The 19,786-nt window shown below is 29.0% G+C and overlaps 1 protein-coding gene across 1 annotated transcript in view; it reads right to left on the bottom strand.

The window, feature by feature from the left end:
* Positions 1–17,523, bottom strand: part of LOC129605837 (craniofacial development protein 2-like) — a 50,622-nt gene extending 33,099 nt beyond the window's left edge. Inside the window, exons 1-2 of the mRNA XM_055515813.1 lie at positions 17,473–17,523; positions 15,914–16,023 (exon numbers count right to left, since the gene is read on the bottom strand). Of these exons, the coding sequence (XP_055371788.1) occupies positions 15,914–16,023; positions 17,473–17,523 (161 nt within the window). The remainder of the gene's footprint in view (positions 1–15,913; positions 16,024–17,472) is intronic.
* Positions 17,524–19,786: the final 2,263 nt, after the last annotated feature.

Raw genomic sequence — 19,786 nt, forward strand, 5'->3', positions numbered from 1 at the left:
CTTAAAAATTAAATATTTTACAATTTCAATCGTAATTTACCCGAAATGTAATTTTGGCAAAAAGGCCACTAATTAGATTTTATCATTATAATAGGAGGAATTTATCATTTAGATTTTATTATAATAGGAGGAATTTAATTGGATAATTTAAAAATTTTTGTCGAAAACATTTGAAAATTGAACTGATACTTTTACGCTTTTATTGCTAGACAAAATATTCTTGCAAAAAATATTTTACAAATTAATTATTTTAATATCTTTAAAAAAATATTTTATTTATTTTTATATGCAATAGTTTTCTACATTTAAGTCATAAATATTTAAATTTTCAAAGTTTCGCTTTTATCAGTGGTTCTAAACCTTTTCATAATTGAAACCATACCTACTAAATATTTATTTATAAGATAATCGAAAAAAGTGTTTCGAATTTTCTAAATTAACAGTGGGTATATACTAACGTGAGCAAAATATTGCATACCCTAGGAATATAACAGCAAATTATGATATTCTTTAGGTTCAAGCTCTCAAGTAAGAGAATAATCCTACTTTCTTGTCCAAGTACATATAGCATGTACTGATAATATAAAATTTAAAATTATTTGAGGTCTATTAGTGCACGACAGTATGTTTGCAGACCTTAGATCAATCCGTATAAATAATAATTGATCCGATGTCCAATCCTGCGCAAAAAAAAATTTTACTGAATTCGAACCTTACAAATCTCTTAGTTTTAACAATCTTATAATTATTTTTCTTTAATTACATTATTAGTTTTATTTTTTATACTTCAATCAGCTTCAACCTGAAAATATCAATTTAATTAATTATTATGTATTTTTACATATACTTTTACATACATACATTTTTATTGCATATTTTGTAATTTAATACCTTGGACCTATTGAGCTTATCTTCCTATAAAAATCAAAAAGTTAAAACAATGCCAAACATACAAAAAAATCATTGCTTGATACCCATTTTTGTTAATTCATACACACGTCATATACGAGTATACATACATATTAATATATAAAAATTAAATCTTAATCATTTCAATCAATAAAGAAAAAAGTGTTCCAAATTTTTTGAAACGAAAGGGTAAAAAAAAAATAAACGAAAAAAAAACAATGTTCCAATCTCACCTTAACTGCGCGTAATCCAATAACCTAATGTAACGCGGGCAAGGTGTCTAAATTAGACGATGAAGCAGTTTTTTCTTTTGTTTTTTATTTTTTGTTATTGCTTTTATTAGCATGTAGCTTATCCATTTTAAAATAAAACCATATTAGTCTCAGTTATCATATAATGATGATCAGGTTCGATGATGACGATGTCTGCTGCTATATATGCATGCAATACATACAAACATATTATATTATATATCTATAACTGTTTTTAGTATCTTTTTTTTTAAATAATTATCTTTATCTCTGCTTTATTAGTCATTTAGTTTACCTGTGTCTGCTTGATAATGAACATGGTTAAGATTTCCAAAAAACTAAAAAAAAAAAATTAATGAACATTAGCTATATGTTTTAAATGTGTAGTGTTTACAAAAAAATTTGTATGCACATATATGTATGTATGCTTATATAATGTATATGATTTTGATGATTTTAAACTTTTCAGATTTACTTTATAATTTTTTTGATTTAATTTTCAGATAGCTATAAAATTTCTTATGAATTTTTCTAATTTAGGTGTCCATTATTATCTCTCAAGGAAAATCAACAAAAATATTTTGAATTTAAATACATATATATATGGAATCTAGATTAAATTATACTAATGATTCATTCAGAAAGATATGTAATTATGATTTAATTTTGATAGCAAAATAAGACATGATTACTTGTAGAATAGTTTGGCATATAAGAGCGTTTTTGCACTAGAATTATAAAACAATATTGTTCTCTGATAACTGTTTGCCGAAATATTTGTCGAATTTGATACTCCACCTTGATAACTATGGTGAATCGATATAGGACGGATATCATTCTATGCCATCATGGTATGTATCATTCCTTTAATTATCTTTGTCTTGTTATAATTTTTTCTTTAGCCTTTTCATCATGCGCAGTAATGTTTAAGGCTTAAGCAATGCTGTCAAAACTATAATAAATAACCCTATTTGATTTATTTTATTAAAGTTAATGAAATTTATATTTATTTTCCGTACTTATTGAGACTATTCAAATTATATTCATATAAAACATAGCCCGCTCATATTGTTGCGATGCTGTTGTGACAAACATTTTATCCTCAATTTCATTTACCATACAATATTTAACCTTTATAATTAAACATGTCTACATTAATTTTTGAAGTATTGCACCTCCTATGTTTTTCTTATTCTTTTATAAACAAAACAATATTTATAGCTTGTATTTTAAAGTGACCATGTGATAATGGTCCAAGTATATATCAATATTCTTCTTTAATTTTAAAGAAATTTGATATTTGTGACAATAATTTTTGTTAATATTATAAAAACGTGTAATTAATTTATAATTTGATTGTGTATGAACATTATGCTTATTGTCAAGGTAATTTTCGTAAACTATATTAGTGCATGTAGATGCATTCGATAATAGAAACCAAAAACATTTGAAAAGATATTTGAGATCAAATGAATGCAAAACAATTTTTTCTACAAAATTTCCGTAATCAAAAGTCATACTTCAGTTTTCGAACAGAAAATAAAATATTTGTTCTTTCTTATTGAATCTCAGAATCAGAACTCAAAACTTCGAACAAATTTCTAAGATTATATAAGAAAATAATTCTACGAATAATATTGACAAATACCCTAACGGTCTGTAAAATTTCGAAGTTGATATATTTAAGAAAATTTTGACGAAAAGGAAATTTTATGGGACTGGAAATTTCTTACGGGATGTTTTATTAATAATATCCTTTTACAATAAATCAAAAAATTAATTTAGATGACAATTACTGACAGATTAAAAAGTAAATTGCTAGTTTTTTAGCACTTTACTTAAAAATTTTGAAAAGTGCTTATTAATCCGTGTTTCTGTTTACAAAACGTTTACACCCTTGAAGATAAAAAGCTAAAATTTCATATGTAAATAGATCTTTACTAGAAACTTGTGTTCGTATATGAAAATTTTTAACCTATCAATGTCCTCTAAGAGTTATATCCTCTAAAAAGTTCTAAAAATGTCATTTTTTGACCATTACGAAACCCCAGAGATTTTTTTAATTCTGCAAACGCTAAAAGGTAGTGCTAACCCTTTTCTACTGCATTACAACTTGTTTGATATTAGGAAATTAGCCACTCAAATCAACTGATATGTAAACTCCGTTTTTTTTTTAATTTGTGATACCTCTTTTCACGTAGCCGTATGAGTTTGAAATTAATTTTTATGAATTTAGATACTACTAAACAGTTCAATTTGTTGGAAGAAAATTTTTCTCTACCTCATTCCCCTCTCAAGTTATCACTTCTCGAAATTCGTAAAATTTGATTTTTCGGCATCTTATATTTGCTCATCCTTAATGTATATGCAATAGTTTTATACATACTTTTGGTAATATCATTGAAACTAATTTAAATAATAAAGTTGTCATATTTAATAATGAGTAGATTTTTGTATTTTCACTTGTTGAAGAAAGAATTGCTTTTTTACAAATCATGATTTTGACACAACTTAATTCTCTTTCTCTTTAATAATATTCATCTTACTTCTTCGAATACAAAACTCAATTTCCTTATTAATAACATTTTGATTATTATTACTTACTCAAAAAAATAATAAAAGACATTTTTTTTTTTATTTATTAAATATTACAATAGAAACACCTTAAATCTCTTAATAATGTTAATTTAGTCCTCAAAAATAAATATTCATTTGAAATTAATGTGTTTCTCGTCACACACAAGTCCTTAATTTAATTGAATTCCTCCATTTTTATTACGTGTTCAATGTAGTATTTTACCGATTATAAATTATTATTTATTAAATTTTCGATTTCTCTATTAATATTCCAGTCAAATAATGAAATTTTAATGTCATCTATTATATTTGTACTAATATTATTAATATATTACTATATTATTGTTATATTATTTAACTGATTCATTATATGATACAAGGTGTACAAGTGTAAAATATCAAAAGGATGGGCAATTATTTATTATGTTATTATTGACACAAACTTCCATCCATCGTCAGCTATAGCTATTGTTAGCCATAGGCACCAAAATTGTTTTCTTTTTTTTTTGCTTTTGAATTATTTTTAAAAGTTATATGAAAATTGTAAATCCCATAAGAATTGTTATTCTATATTATTTCATTATGATTTCGAATAAAAAATATTAAAAAGTTTATAACAAAAAAACATTATTTTCCTTATAGAAATCTTGAATACAATAAATATTAAAGTATTGTGTACGCGTATAATAGTAAATGACAAACAAGAAATAAATTAAGAATGGTTAAAATGGGACCTTCTTATTATTATCTCGAATACATAAAACCAGCTAAAAATATTTGTTAAAAATATGATTGTTGTGTCTTTTTCAAAATCATTCTCGATTACTGTTGCACTTACATAAATCGGAAAACAATTTTTTTTTTTTACTTTAATAAATTATTTATATAATGAAATTACAATGCTCAATGTTACATAAATAAATATACGCAATAATGGTCCGAAAAGTTATTAATTACATTTTTATTAAGTTGCTGTTAAATATAAATGTTATTGTACACACGATTACCCATATAACATTTCAAATTACTTTTGAAAAAAAACAAAAGTTTTTGTGTAGAAAATTTTAATTTTTTGTTCTAGAAACTGTTGATGGGAATGCACAAAATCAAGGGGTAAACCAACGGGTCGAGATAGCTTACACTACAGAATTTTTGGCAAATTAGAATCGTAAGCGCTATAATCACAAGGACCTCGAGAAACGAAACCACATGAGAATACTCACGTTTTCTTAACAGGGCATTTCAGGCTAAAGGAACACTTAAATACACTAGGTTTAGAAATTTGAGTGGCTAGTAGGTTTTACGGGGAAATAAAGTAAACCTTAATGAGTGTGAACCGCTGATCCACCGTAGGGAGTGCGTGCATGAGCTCTAGCTCGTGGGCATGTCGTTCCGCGAATTTGCCTCGAGGGTATTCTAGCAGGACAGTGAGCACTTAGGTGGCTCCTTAATAGATCAATCAAAATTTACAATTAATCTCATTTATCATTTTATTTTGAGGAGAGTCGACTATTCCAGTATGTAGTGAATAGCATGAAAAATCACAAACTCGTTCAGAAAATTGACTTTCTGTAAAATATTAAAAAAATAATAATAACAGACAGGCAACAGTGATCAGCAGTGTTACTTGGGAGAAATTCCATTTTTTTTCTTAATTTATTATAATTATGATACTTTATTAAATTTATGCATTTATACACGACCATTATGATGAGCCTTTAATGACTTTTAACTAATATTGTATTGTAAAAGCGTTACAAATGCAATAATGACAGTAAGAAAAAAAAAATCTGATCGTTATCAGATTGAACATGATTAGAATAAGAAATCTGTAAATAACAAACAAAAAAATAAATGCGATTAACATTCAGAGTGATACCAGAGTTAATGTTTATTGGTTTTTCTAAATTGAGTTTTTATAAAAGAATTACAATTAAATTGAAAAAAAAAATATTATTACTTTTGAAAAGAGATCAACTTTTTGTATGAATATTTTCAAATTTATAGAGTCATGATTCATGACTACATTTTATAACGCATTTTATATTTTAATAATTGTATGTAAGAACAATAAAATAAACAAATAAACAAAAAGATCTTATTCATTCAATATTTTCGGGATACTGTTCTGAAAAATCGATTGATGATAAGTTGAAATTTATTTACAAATAAAAAATATACACAATCTTGAAATTTGAACTTTTAAGAACTTTACATTAACAAGTCTTTGCCATTCGACTGGACATGGTTTTATATCTACAAAAAAATTTTTCATCTTCTTCACATCTCTTCTTCAGAAGGAATACATGGCTAGTATATGATACAGATAGCCTTTTCCACTTTCTCACGTCATTGACTTAACTAGGCAGTTGACTAGACATTCCAATAGAGTTTCTTAATTTACTTTATTGTTGAATTATTAAACTTAATGGTTTTTGCTTTTTATACATGCGAATTGCCTTATATATATATACCCCGTGAAGAAATCTTTTCGCCAAATTATATTACATGCAAATAAAGCTGCTAGAATAACAAGTAATTTATTTCTCCTCATACTAATCTCATACTTTACGTTATGTTATCTTATGTATGTGGCGAATTTAATAAGCACCTCGACCATATAGGTCTTTTGTGCATTCTCGCGCCAGATCATTAAAGTTCAAGATTCAAGCTTCCGATAAATTTTAGCAGGTCCGTCATGTACAACAGTTCATGAGATTCCAGTGCCCCGGTCGCAAAATCTACAACGCTGCGTATTTGATCGGCCAATTTTGTGTAAGGGCCCATGCCCAGTGACGAACCACGATAGAACCCTCAGTGAAGAGCGGCCCCGTCCCGCAATGTCAGAAACACCCGTAATCCGTCGATCAAAGAAGTCTTTGATTCGCGACAGCCCCGCATGGAAGCGCCACAGCTCCGAAGCACGCCCTTCCGCCTAAATCTCATATTTTATTGTTTTCTGATAATATTTTCTTCATTCTCTACAAACTTCCGTCAAAATTTTTAAATACTAATAAATATAGAAAGTTTAAATTAAAATAAAATTAAATTAAACCAAAATAATACTAAATTATGCTTGGACGTAAATATTTCAATAATATCAAGAGGTCAGCAAATTTTTTAGATTTTACAGATCAAAATTTTTTTTAGACTTATTGGCTCTTATTTGAAAAAATAATCATAATCGTAATAATTATTTTTTCATTACAATTTTATCCCACGTTCTTATTTTTAAAGATCATTTCTTGCTTCTTATATTTTTTTAATAAAATTTATTAACATAAAATCATTGAATACAAAGTGATTAAACTAAATAATATAAGTGCATTTATGAATTTTATTTAAAAAAAAAAGATTATCTCTAAAATTAACAATCAATTTTAGAAATAAAAAATAAAAGTTTAAAGAAAAAACCTTCGATATTTTTCAATTAAAAATTATTGTAGAAAATAATATGGAAATAAATCTCATTAAATCATTGACAAAAGGAATAAATAAAATAATATGTAATGAAATTGTATATAAAACTTATATACATACATATATATATTATATATTTGAAGCTTCAATATAGCAAGAAATCATATTAAACTTACAATTTTATTCCAATAAAATATGCACAATTTTTTATTTCTTATATACCAACTTTAAAATCAGAAAATTGATACACGATTTTTTCCACCAGATACAATTTATTTTGGCGTAAAAGGCAACAGCATTAATGGCAGCTACTCCAGTGTCACTATACACTTATAAAAAATATGTATGTATGCTAGTAAATTTACCAATATGTATACTTGTATGTATATGTATAAAAAATTTGCTTATTAAAGTATGTTGGTATAAGATATCGAAAATCTTTATTATACTATAATTGGATTTTAATCCTTCACATAGAGTAGAAGTATAACAAATTGGGTTTTTTCGACTTATACCATAATGTATAGGACAGTTTGTCAACTCCATTCATTCTTTCGTTAAATTCTTTCGTTAATTTGTGATTTAGCTATGCACTATAGATTGTGTTCACTCCTTCTAACGGAAAAATTTACCACTGGTAAAATGACATCAGCATAAAATAGTTAATTTTCGATTATAAATGTATGATCTTGTAATCACCACCTGTTTCTTATCAGTCCATAAGATATAGAACCACCACAGTTAAAATATTAGTTCTTCACGCAAATAATTTCAAACACTCATTGTGACTTTCATATAAATTTGGAAATTGTTGTTAATTTTTTAATTAATTTTTTCTTCTTATTGCAGAAAATCTTTTCTCTTTGTTAGGCCTTCATAACGCATTGTTAAAGGAAAGTTAACAAATGTTTTCTATTTACGTTTGAAAGCACATTTTCTCGTTTTAAGACAGTTGTGATTCCAAAATTACTCACTCAGAAACATTCACATCAAAAAGTGAAATATTCGTTATACATTCAAGTTATTCCATCCAAAATGCTTTTTAAATGTTTTCGACATTTCGGTTTAACATGAATATGGGAATAATGGAAAAACAAACATTCGAAATATCGAAACTTTTCGAACATTAGGTATACATCATTATAATATGCTATATTGTAATGTAGGCATAGCAATATACATACAAAAATCTGAGATTCTCAAGATATGATAAAACTTTATTGTTCCCTATAATCAACTGTCAGTGGCTTATAAATAAACGTGGATTATTTGATTGTATAGCTACATCAAAAAATTTTCATTTTCTTCTTTTTTATTTTGTAAAAAAAAAAAAAATATTCATAAACATTCTGAAATTCTCCCCGAAATTTATAGCAAGAGAAACGAGAGAAATGAAAACAAATTTTTTACAAATTGTTCCTATTTTGTTCATTGTCGTCATATTCTTTTCTGTTCCTGTAAATTTATTTACTTATTTTACAAGTAAAATATAACAGACAACAATATAAGATAATGACGGGAATGAAAGGAGACAACTACACTGGTAGTATTTTATAGTAATGAGGAAAACAATATACAGAAATACGCCGTTAAAAAACAAAGATATGATTGAAATCATGACATTCGTTATTCTCTGCAAAATCAGGATTCCATTGGGAAAGTAAAAAATCGAAGAAAAATTGATAAAATTTTAACCATCTCAGGAAAAATTAAGAAAATCGTAGCGGAAATCGACACTCGCAAATCAATTTACTTATTTTGATACGAAAAAGCCTACACTTGCTAAATTTTATAGAATCCTTAAAGACTTACATTAAAAGGATTCGAAACTATTTAATGCCTTGTGCCGGAACTATTTAAAACTGAAATTGGAACTTCTCATTAATATAACAATTGATGGTGGTCGTTCAGTTCCTTCCTCTTGAAACACAAAACAATTATTTTCTTTTTGAAAAACTACATGCGCATTAAGCGAAGTATTACTGTACTTACCTTGTGATCCATATTTGGAGTATAAATTCTATATACTTATACATGTTTAGATGAAATCGTTATAAAGTGATATCGAGGAAAAAGACAGACGAGAATTATATCACATCAGTATGAACAAACGAACAAATGGACATTTTTCTTAGTAGAAGCAAATTACAAATCCAAATAACCAAAAAACAACAAATTTTAAAAAAACAAAATGAAAAATAAATTTAACAAAGTTTTGAACGTGCGCCATCTCATCATCAGAAAAGAAAACAACAATTCATTCGTAAATATTTGAATAGGAAACTGAATAATTTTCTTATTAAGAGGAAAATTTTACTTTATGCTTATGTACGTACATATATATGTATATATGAACAATTCCGACAGACAGAATAGTTTGTAAAATAAGACTGATGAGGATGATGGTATTTTAAAACTTTTTATAATATATTTTAAATAAATTGATGGGGTACATTGCAAAGTTTCCGCATCTATCAAAAATGTATATTTTAAAATTTTGTGACAAGTTCTAGAATTTTTACCCAATTTCATAAATATTATTTTAGTGTTTGAATAAAACCATTAATTTTTCTTCTTAGAGTTGCTTTCGTTTTCTTAAATGAATAGCAATTTTTTGTAAAAAAAAATAATTTCAATTACAGCTATTACTCTAAAAATGATTGATAATAATAAAAAAAATTTTGAATACCGTAACTGCAGCTATATTTGAGTGACACAAGTCCGAATTAGGAAGACCAATACATGAAGAACTTGGCAAAAATTAAATGAATTTTAAAATTGACATTCAACAGTCACCAATTCTTTGCTTTATTCAAATTTGATGTAATAATTTTTTATGTGCGAAGAAGTGAAAAAATACATGATTGCTTATCATTTCTCAAAAAGATTTTATTACGCTAGAAAACTAATTTAAATAATTGATAATTCTTTTAATCTTTTCATTTTAACAAGTATCTTATAATACTCATTCCACTCTTTTTGTTGTATACAATTTAGTGTTTTATTTTTCACATTTTTATATCCATAACAATCAATTCACCCCACAATCATCAACAATAACATAAACGATCATAACTAATTTAACGCTCATTTTTCATTACAGTCAACAAAAACAGTTTATTACGCTTATACGTTGCGCTGTCTTATACTTTTCTTATTGTTGTTATTAATTCTTTTTGTTATTTTATTAATATATTATTTTCTTCCGTTCGTAAATGCAAGGGAGGAAAAAAGTTAAAATGGAAAATGTGTATAATATTATATATATATATATAAATAAATATACTTGTATATACTATACTTATATTGTGTTATAATAAAAACTGCTAAAGTAATGCTTGTATGTATATTCGAAACGCTTATCCAAATTAGTTGGCTCCTTTTTATAAAATAATAAATTTATTATGTTGTACAATGAAATCATCCAATGTTATATACACAGTCATATATGTATATTATAATGTATACAATAATTTGTTTATATGTACATATGTAATTTTGTATGTGTATAGTATAGAAAATTAAATGTTCTTCTTATTGGATAATTTTGTTTCAGTTGATTTTCGTAATGGTTTGGTTAATTCTTCTTTAAAAATTTTTGATTTGAGGGAAATAAAGTGCTGAACATAAAAATGACAATAGAAAATGACATCAGTTATAAAAATATATACATTATATTACATATTTATATTTATATTTAAGCACGTTTAAAGTCTTTACTTTTAAAAATAACAATAATAGCCTATTAAAATAAAAAATAAAAAAAAATTAAAGGAGTTAAAGTAATAAATTAACAAACAAATAAAATAGAAAATTATGTGGGGGAAGACCTATAAATGCCATCTATATGTATATTTATGTACGTAGAGATGCAACTTGTACGTGTGTATACAAAGAAATAAGAAGATACCTTCCTCTTTAATATTATTATCGTTTAGTTAGCATAATGTTATGTTTAATATTCAAAAAGTTTAGGAACGCGACAAATTTTCTTCGTACTTCATGCCTTAAGGCTTATATAGTTCATCAACATAATTGTATTATACGCGTGTACATAATATGTTTGTGTGTATAATTGTACGAATATGACAATTTTGTTACTTTCTTAATTGTGATGTTACATTTATATTATCTTTTTAACCTTTTTCTTTTAATTTGTTATTAGTATAAGTATACACAATTTTTATACATATATGTATACATATGTAAAGTTATGGTGGCTCATGGGCCACACAATTTCATTAATAAACAATTTGAAGCAGTGTATTTATTTTATACAACTTATACACATGTTGGAATTTATTAAATCTTAATCAGTGTAGCCATTTATTACAATTTAAATTTCAAAGGGAGTAATATGAAACGTTGGGACATTCCTTGTTAATAATTATTTTAAGAGCGATATAAATTGATTGGAAAATGTACTTTCGTTTTGCATAACAAAAAATAATCTATAGTAGCAAAAATTTACAGTCATAAATTGTAGAAATTAAATGTAAGTCACTGTAACGATAGTTAAATCTAACTGAATATGTAAGTGACTAAATTAGTGTTGAGGTCTAAATGATTCTTAAATTATTAATTTTAGTTCAATAATTGTAGATGTTTTCGAATTCAATTTAATTAATTATTTAAATCTTAATTACAAAATATATTTCAAACTCTACGCCCATTTAATTTTTTTAGTTACAAGATTTTAAGAGTTAGTTAAATTTACTTTGATTGTAGTAAATTAATCGCACTACAAATATTGTTATCAAAGAGTGTACATTCAGCCAAATATCTGTATACAATTACAGCCGAATAGTGTCATGAAAAACTTTCTTGGAGCGCATAAAGCAATAAACTGTACTCCAGCAATGTAATTCCAAATAAATTTGCTATTCATAATAGAACGCAAAAACTATTTTAAATTTTTCGTTTGTCACTATTATACTCAGATATAGAGCCTTCTAAACGCGAGACATTGCCATGTTCGTTTTGCTATAAATAAAATAGGGGGCGAATCGAAGCTAATTTAATAAAAATACGTTATTATTGTTACCCGTTCTGGTTACATATGCTTGCCATGTTTTTACAACTGTTATAATAAAAATTGAACAGTTCAACAATTTATGTGTTTATTTTCTATAAGAAATAAACTGACACATCTTTTACTTCTTTTACATAAAACAACTCACATGCGTTTACATACATTTTTAAAATATTATAATAAATAACAACAATGTAATGGTTAAGAAATAAAGACACAATTATTTTATTGTTTTTGTTTTTTACTTTATTTTATATTTATAGTAAAAGATTATATTTGAAATTTTGATTTATTACAATTTTAGTAAATATTGTAAATGCATATATATAGCAACTTACATTATTAAGTAATTCCGAGAAGGAAGAAATGTTTTACAAATTTATGATTATGCGGTTATAACGAACATCCTCCCATTGTTTTACTATAATTTCAGTTTCGTAATAATTGTGTGTACATGGATGTAAATAGAAATATGCTTCATTATACTACTACATTCTGCAGTTAGAGAAAATGAAAAATTTCTTTCAATTAAAATATTTCATATTATTTATGGTATTTAAATATAAATAGTTTTTAATTATTAGTATTCAAATGGTGTTCAAAATTCGATCATCAATTTTTTACATAATTATGTAGGTACATACTACAAAATTAACATTGAATGATGAGTTTTGTAATTTTTAATTGGTGACATTCATTTTTTAACTAGTGTAGCTCCATAAAATCATGTACATATAGTTATCAAAAAATTAAAATATGCCAGGTAATGCAAGCTCAACCAAACTCCATTTTTTAATTAGAATAAGTTTAGAATTCTGTGATTTTGAAGGAAATTAGACTAAGACAAGAAATGTCTTAGGCTAATTTCCTAATAATAGGAAATTAATATAGACCAATAATATGTAGGATTTGGGTTTTAAATTTTAAAATATGGAAATTGATTTAAACATTTATTTCTTTAAATCTCAATTATTAGGAAAGTATGCCTTGAAATTGTTTATTTCGAATATTTATCATAACAACATGAATTTTATGGCCCCGATATACATTAAAATTTAGGATTCATAAGAGTTTCAATTGATTTATATTATCAAATGTAAATAAACTAGAAAATAAAAAAAAGATCATAAATAGGCACATAGGAAAAGTTTTAATTAAATTTTTTCAACAAAAATGGTTTACAAGATGCAAGCATTTTTTATTTTTATATTAGGAATTTTAAATAATTGGAACTAAATTTCTTGTTTACTCATATAAAGCTGGCCCTATTCAAATATAGTTCCCATTCCAAATTAATCCTTTTTCCCTTTAAACAAAATAAATGAAAATTTGTTAGCATTTAAAAAAAAAAAAACACATTTTTATAAAAATAGACAAACCAAACAACATAAAGCTTAAATTTTATTGAAATTGAAACTAATCCATAGCAGAACAATGAATAGAAAATTTTTCTGCTCAATTTAACAAAAAAAATCATAATCCTTATTTTATATTTCATAGATCCTTTTTTTTTTGGTATCAACCCTTATAAGTATATCAATAACAAGAAAAATAAACAACTAAGCAAAAAAAAAGGAAAAACAACAAGAGAAGAAAAAAAATAATGTTAGACTTATTTTCTATCTCACTCTTTTATTCTAACAATATTAGGGAAGTTTTCGTAGAAATTTAACAAAATCTTCATTTTTTTGTCGAAAAATACATAATTTCGATTTGGTAGGCAATATAGGAATATCAAAAATAAGAAAAAGAGAAAAAGAATGTTCTGTTTATAGAAGGCTTTATAAATGTGGATAATAAAGGGGAAAATTGTTTAATGGTGTGTTCAATTTTTATCATTTATTTTTATACCATAAAGGGGGCGAAATATAAATATCGAAAAATGAATTTTTATTTTTTAAAATAACAACGAACGGATAATGTAGAGAAAAAAATTCCTTTTTTATTGTATTACATTACAAAATGGCTGAAATGAATATTATGTGTATATATACAATAATATTTTTTCCATTGAATGGAAAATTTTAATTCAAATTATTTATAATGCTGTGCGTAATTTTAAAAAAATTATAAATGACTGATTTAATTTTTTTTTATTAAATTTTGAACTCTTCAGTTTTGGCAATTATTATTTGAATATCTAGAATACTTAATTAATAGAAGCTTATATTCATTCATCATATTTAAGATACTGAATGCAAATACTTTTTGAAACTTAAAATTTCCGAAATTCTAATTGGACCAGTTACGGGAATTGAATTTTAATTTTTCATACATTTTAACAAGTTTTAATATTATTATTTAATAAACGATTTTTTGCAAATTTTGGGAATTTTATCTAAAAAAATAATTCTTGAATACTGGTACCATATCAGTAATTTCATTATTCTTATTAAATAAATTTTCATTAACCGAAAGTTCCCGGAAGAATAGTTAACAAATCGTTTCGGAAAGTAATTTTTGGCTAGTCTCAATTTTCAAAGGAAAGTTGTTAATATATCGTTTGGTTATCGATTTTTGTTATATGAAAATTGTTCTAATATTTTGAATTAAAAGTTTCTTATTTTTCTTCAACTTATATTGCAAAATGGCAAACATTTCCATAATTATCTATAAAATCTAATTTTGCGTTCTTTAAATTAACTACTCCATATTGTTTTGTTTAAGTGCAGCATCAACTTGGTTTTCTAATCTTATATATTATTACATGCAATTTTTCTTTCTTTTCTTACAATTTATTTCTAAGTAACGGCCAACACTTTTATTATATCAGATTTTAAATTACATAGGAACTACAATTCAAGTCATTTTTTTATACTTTAGCATCCTTTAATTGTAATACACACCTTTCATATTTTTCTCTGCTATTTTTTTTTTCTAAATTATGAATGAATTTTTGAAAGATTCTTAACTTTATGAATTTTAAGCTTAAGTACAATTATTGTACATTTGGTGTTACATGGTTTTATTTTTGTTTGTCAGAATTGTACGTTAATACCATATGTGCACACTCATAATATAATAACCATAATGTTATGTATCTTTACTTTTATCTGATAAAAATATCGTGTTTATATGAATAAAAACTTATGAATAAAAATTCCCAGATTTACACATACAATGTAATTCATTCGTTTTTATTTCAATTCTGGAATTTTATCGTAAAATTTTTAAATAAACAGAATTCTGTAACAAATTATTATAAAATATGACGATTCAAAAATTACTTTACTCGAAATTATAGTTAAAATTATATCCGATGTTTGTATTATATCCGAAGGACACAGTGTTTGCACAGAATTACTGACTCAATGGTTACAACACATTTGGAATTTTCAGATTAGTTAGGCTGCTACACTTAATTAAGTAGAAACATTTTTTTCGTTTTGATATTTTACGAGATCAATTTGAAGGCTGCTGAATTTTTAGTAAATTTTTCAGATTATTTAGAATTAGTATAAGCGATTTGTTTTATAAATACGATTTTCATAGTGATCATGATCATATTCGAACGAATCCTGATAATATTCGAATTGTTAATTTAATTGCCTTATCTAAATACTTGCTTATCTGCTCTTAATTAAAAAAACAATATTAACTAATTATATTATTAATATTCTTCTCTTTCTAGCATTATTTGGTTTTATTCTTTTTTTCTTTCATGAAAATAAAATGAATTTATGATTTTAGTATAAACTATTAAATATTTGCTTATTTCACTTACTTCAGCGCTGGAACGGAGGATGGTTGTGATATAACCAGGGGTTGTGGAAAGAGGTTTTTATCTGGCTCAGCAAAAGAAATAATTTTCGATGGCGCTGGATGGGATGGATCCTACAAGATAGTTACGTTTTCCAACACGGCTTCGAAGAAGTTCTTATAGGATACATTAGTAGTAGTAATAAGAGAGGGGGCTCCACACATACATCCGCGCGAAGCCCATGCACTAGGCCAACAGAAAAGGCCCATCGGCAACCCCCAAAACCAACACCCAACAACCCCCTTGCAATCCGATCCACCAGACCCCCTATCCAAACCAGCCAACCTCACTGGCGAAGCCCAAAAGCCGCGGAAGAGACACCCCAGATAGGTCCTCGGGGCCATAAAAATAAGCCCCCAAGACACGTTTTCTTTTCCACATTAAAAACGGACAGGCACAGAGAACATGCTCTATATCCTCCTCCCCCGTCTCATCCCTCCTGGCCATTTTCCCCAAAAGGCAATGTCCCGTCAGGACCCCCACCAGTATGCTGAGATTAGCCCTACCATACCTCAACAGCATCCTCGTCGTCCTTTTGACCCTGAAAGGCCACATTGTTTTGATCACCCTACACGTGTGAGCCTCCTCCCACAAGACACCACTCCTCCTCCTACACTCACCATCTATGACGTCAAGATACGCTCCTAACGGCGGACGCACCGACCCATCCAATATGTCAGGATAAGACTCGAGGGCCCCAATTGCCGCCCTACTATCCACAAAAAGTGCCAGCTCGCATCCCCCCACCGGTTTAGTGGCAGCCAAATCCCTACATCTATCAGGCAGCCCAATCGATAGCTCTATCCCCAACTCCTCGAAGAAGACCCCCGCCCCCGTACCATCCATGGTCCTAAAACCATCCATATAGATAAACAACCTCTTATGCATGCATAGCCCTTCCACACTCCAATCCTCCCTTTTGAAACCACAACCCCGTAATCAACCCTCCAGTCGGTATATAGCACCACAAAGTCAGACCTAATGTCCAAGGGCCACATTCTATATTCGCCCAAAATCCTACTGTGTGTATATTCCCTGTTTTTGAGTATGGCTATCGCTTGTAACCGCAAGGCACTTCTCGCAGCCACCGCTTTCACCTGCTCACTCACCTGATCCAAGTCGAGAATAACCTCCAAACCCAAAGTGGGTGTAGTACGCAATGCAACAGTCACCCCATACGTCAGAATAGGCCTAACCACACACTCATACAACCAGTAAACCAGCCGAGGACTCACTCCCCAACGTCTACCAACCGCCCCCTTGCAGACGAATAACGCAATCGTGGCCCTCTTTACAATATTCTCTATGTTTTCCCTCCACAGCAGCTTACTATCCATAACCACACCCAGGTGTCGCGCGCAGCATCTAAATCCAGTTCGACCCCTGCCATCCTAGGCAGGGCAAACCCGGAAAACTTCTCTTTTCCTCGTGAACAACACCAGCTCCGTTTTTGCGGTCTATAAAATCGATCAGTCTATCAAGACCGCCCTGCATTATCGCACTCAGTACTTCCGGATACTTACCTGAGACCAGGATTGCCACATCATCCGCATAGGCAGTAACTTTGCATCCATTTTCCCCCATAAGCCTAAGATAACCTTCCATCCCCCCGTCTGAGCGATGCCTCTCACCTACAAAATCCTCATCTTACTTGAGCCCCACTCAGCCACTACCACCTTCGTAGTAAGCATGTGTCCTATACATCTGATTTTACCTTCACCTACCTCTACATCCTCAAGATCCCCTATGTTAGCCTCAACCAAGAAAGCCGCCAAAGTATAGTCCTTTTACTGCAGAGACACCTCCATCTGTGTGACCGACGCGTGCAGCGCCATTTCTACAGATTCCTTCTTCTGTAGGCATGTTGGTCATTTGACAGACCCGACTCCCTTTCCTCATTCCTTATATATTTTTCCACTAACCTCTCCATGGTCCTCAGCACGAAGGACGACAAGCTGATTGGTCGGAAATCCCTCGCACTGACATGACCATTCCTACCAGACTTCGGCACGAAAACCGTCCTCACCTCTCTCCATTCTCTAGAGTCATACCCCATATACAGGCAGCTACAAAAGATTACCATCAACCAATCAATGATAACTCTCGGTGCCCTCCGCAGCATAATAGGCCGCTTCCCATCCGTTCCCGGAGACTTGTAGGAGCCAAAAGACTTAATAGCCCACCGTATTCTCTTCCTGTATCGGCCCGGTCATGGCAGATTCCACGACTGCCGGGTACCCATCTCAACTTGCCTTACGGGGGTTTCTAAATGGCGCCCCCACCTTCAGTTGCAAATCTATCCTAAAAGGAATCCAGCAATGGTCCGAGAGGGAAGACTCCTCCTATACCATCCATCTACTAACCATTAAGGCTTCGAAATTAGTAGCCAAAATGAGGTCTAGCACATATCCCTTATGACGAAAGTAGGGTCGCAGCCCCTATTACATACATAAAGGTTAGCACCATTAAGAAAATCTACTAAGGACTCACCTCGCTGATTAACATCCAAGCTTCCCCACAGAGTATGGTGCGCATTCGCATTACACCCAACCAGCACATCGTGCCTCCACTTTCCGATAGCCTCCCTGAATTTTTCCGGCGGCGGCTCTGCCTCGCTGTCGTAGGGCATATAACATGAGATGAGAAGAAGAGGACAATCCTTCTTCTTCCTCTCCCACCTCACCACAGCCGCATCGTCGTCACAAAAGTTATCTAAGGGAAAAAGTTTATAGGATACGTTAATGAAGCTTGACGGCATCTGGGAAGGAGCCATCCAAGAGCTGATGTATTTGGCAACATCAAGTCAAGGCATTATTGTAGATGCCTAAACCCTATGTCGCAGTGGAGAAAGTCATCAAGTTAGTGATGACATACCAAAAAATGGCAAAATGGTAAGATCCGCTTCTCCAAGGCGCTGCTAAGAATCGTTTGGGAAGGCGATTTAAAAACTGGAAGTAATCCAAGTCAACCTCAGTCACAGTAGGATAGTTACCAACAATCTTGTAAGGAATATGAGCGCTAATAACATCCGCTTCGCGCTCATTTAGGAACCGTGGTTGGATAGTAGAAAAAAAATTCAAGACTTTAGGCTTAAGGACTATGTCCTGTAATACAAAATGGGAGTAAAAAGACAAAAATCTTATATTTTAGTAAAGAAAGAACTAATTTTTTTTCTTTTAAAAAATTTTAGAGACGAGAATACGACTGCGGTGAGATGGAAGGAGTAGAAAATGAGATGTGATGCCGATGCATACCACAACCTGGGGTAGCTCGAATGTGAACAAGCGAGATGAGTCCTTAGTAGCTTTCTTAGCGGTATTAACGTTTGTGTATGTAAAAGCAACTCTGTTTATCTCTGGGGCCCTAACGATCAGTAGATGAATGGCATCTTAGGAGTCTTCACTTTCGGACCACTGCTGGACATGTTTCAATATAAAATTGCAACAGGGTGCGGGGATCCTTTTGAAAAATCCTCACAAAACGAACAAGGATTGGTATTTGCATTTTTTTAATTTTCTAACAAATTCTTTAAATCTTTCAGCACACAACAAAATTTAGTAATTGATTATCATCATTATAAATAACATTCCAACTGAAAGAACTTTAAATTAAGAATATTATGTTTAGTGGAATTTACTAAAAACACATTTTACTCAAACACTTATATACATCTAAATAGCAATTTCAAACAATAGTATTTTTAATAAACAAATAATAGTTTCATTATAAATTCATACATATGAATATTTAAAGATTCTTCGAAGAAAACTCCTGCTATGTAAATGATCAATTTAAATGCTAATATTATGATTAAGTCATTTATATTATCAAATTGAT

This window comes from Condylostylus longicornis, unplaced genomic scaffold (genome assembly GCF_029603195.1).
Source record: "Condylostylus longicornis isolate FDR11 unplaced genomic scaffold, ASM2960319v2 ptg000015l, whole genome shotgun sequence".
In the NCBI taxonomy this organism is placed as follows: domain Eukaryota; kingdom Metazoa; phylum Arthropoda; class Insecta; order Diptera; family Dolichopodidae; genus Condylostylus; species Condylostylus longicornis.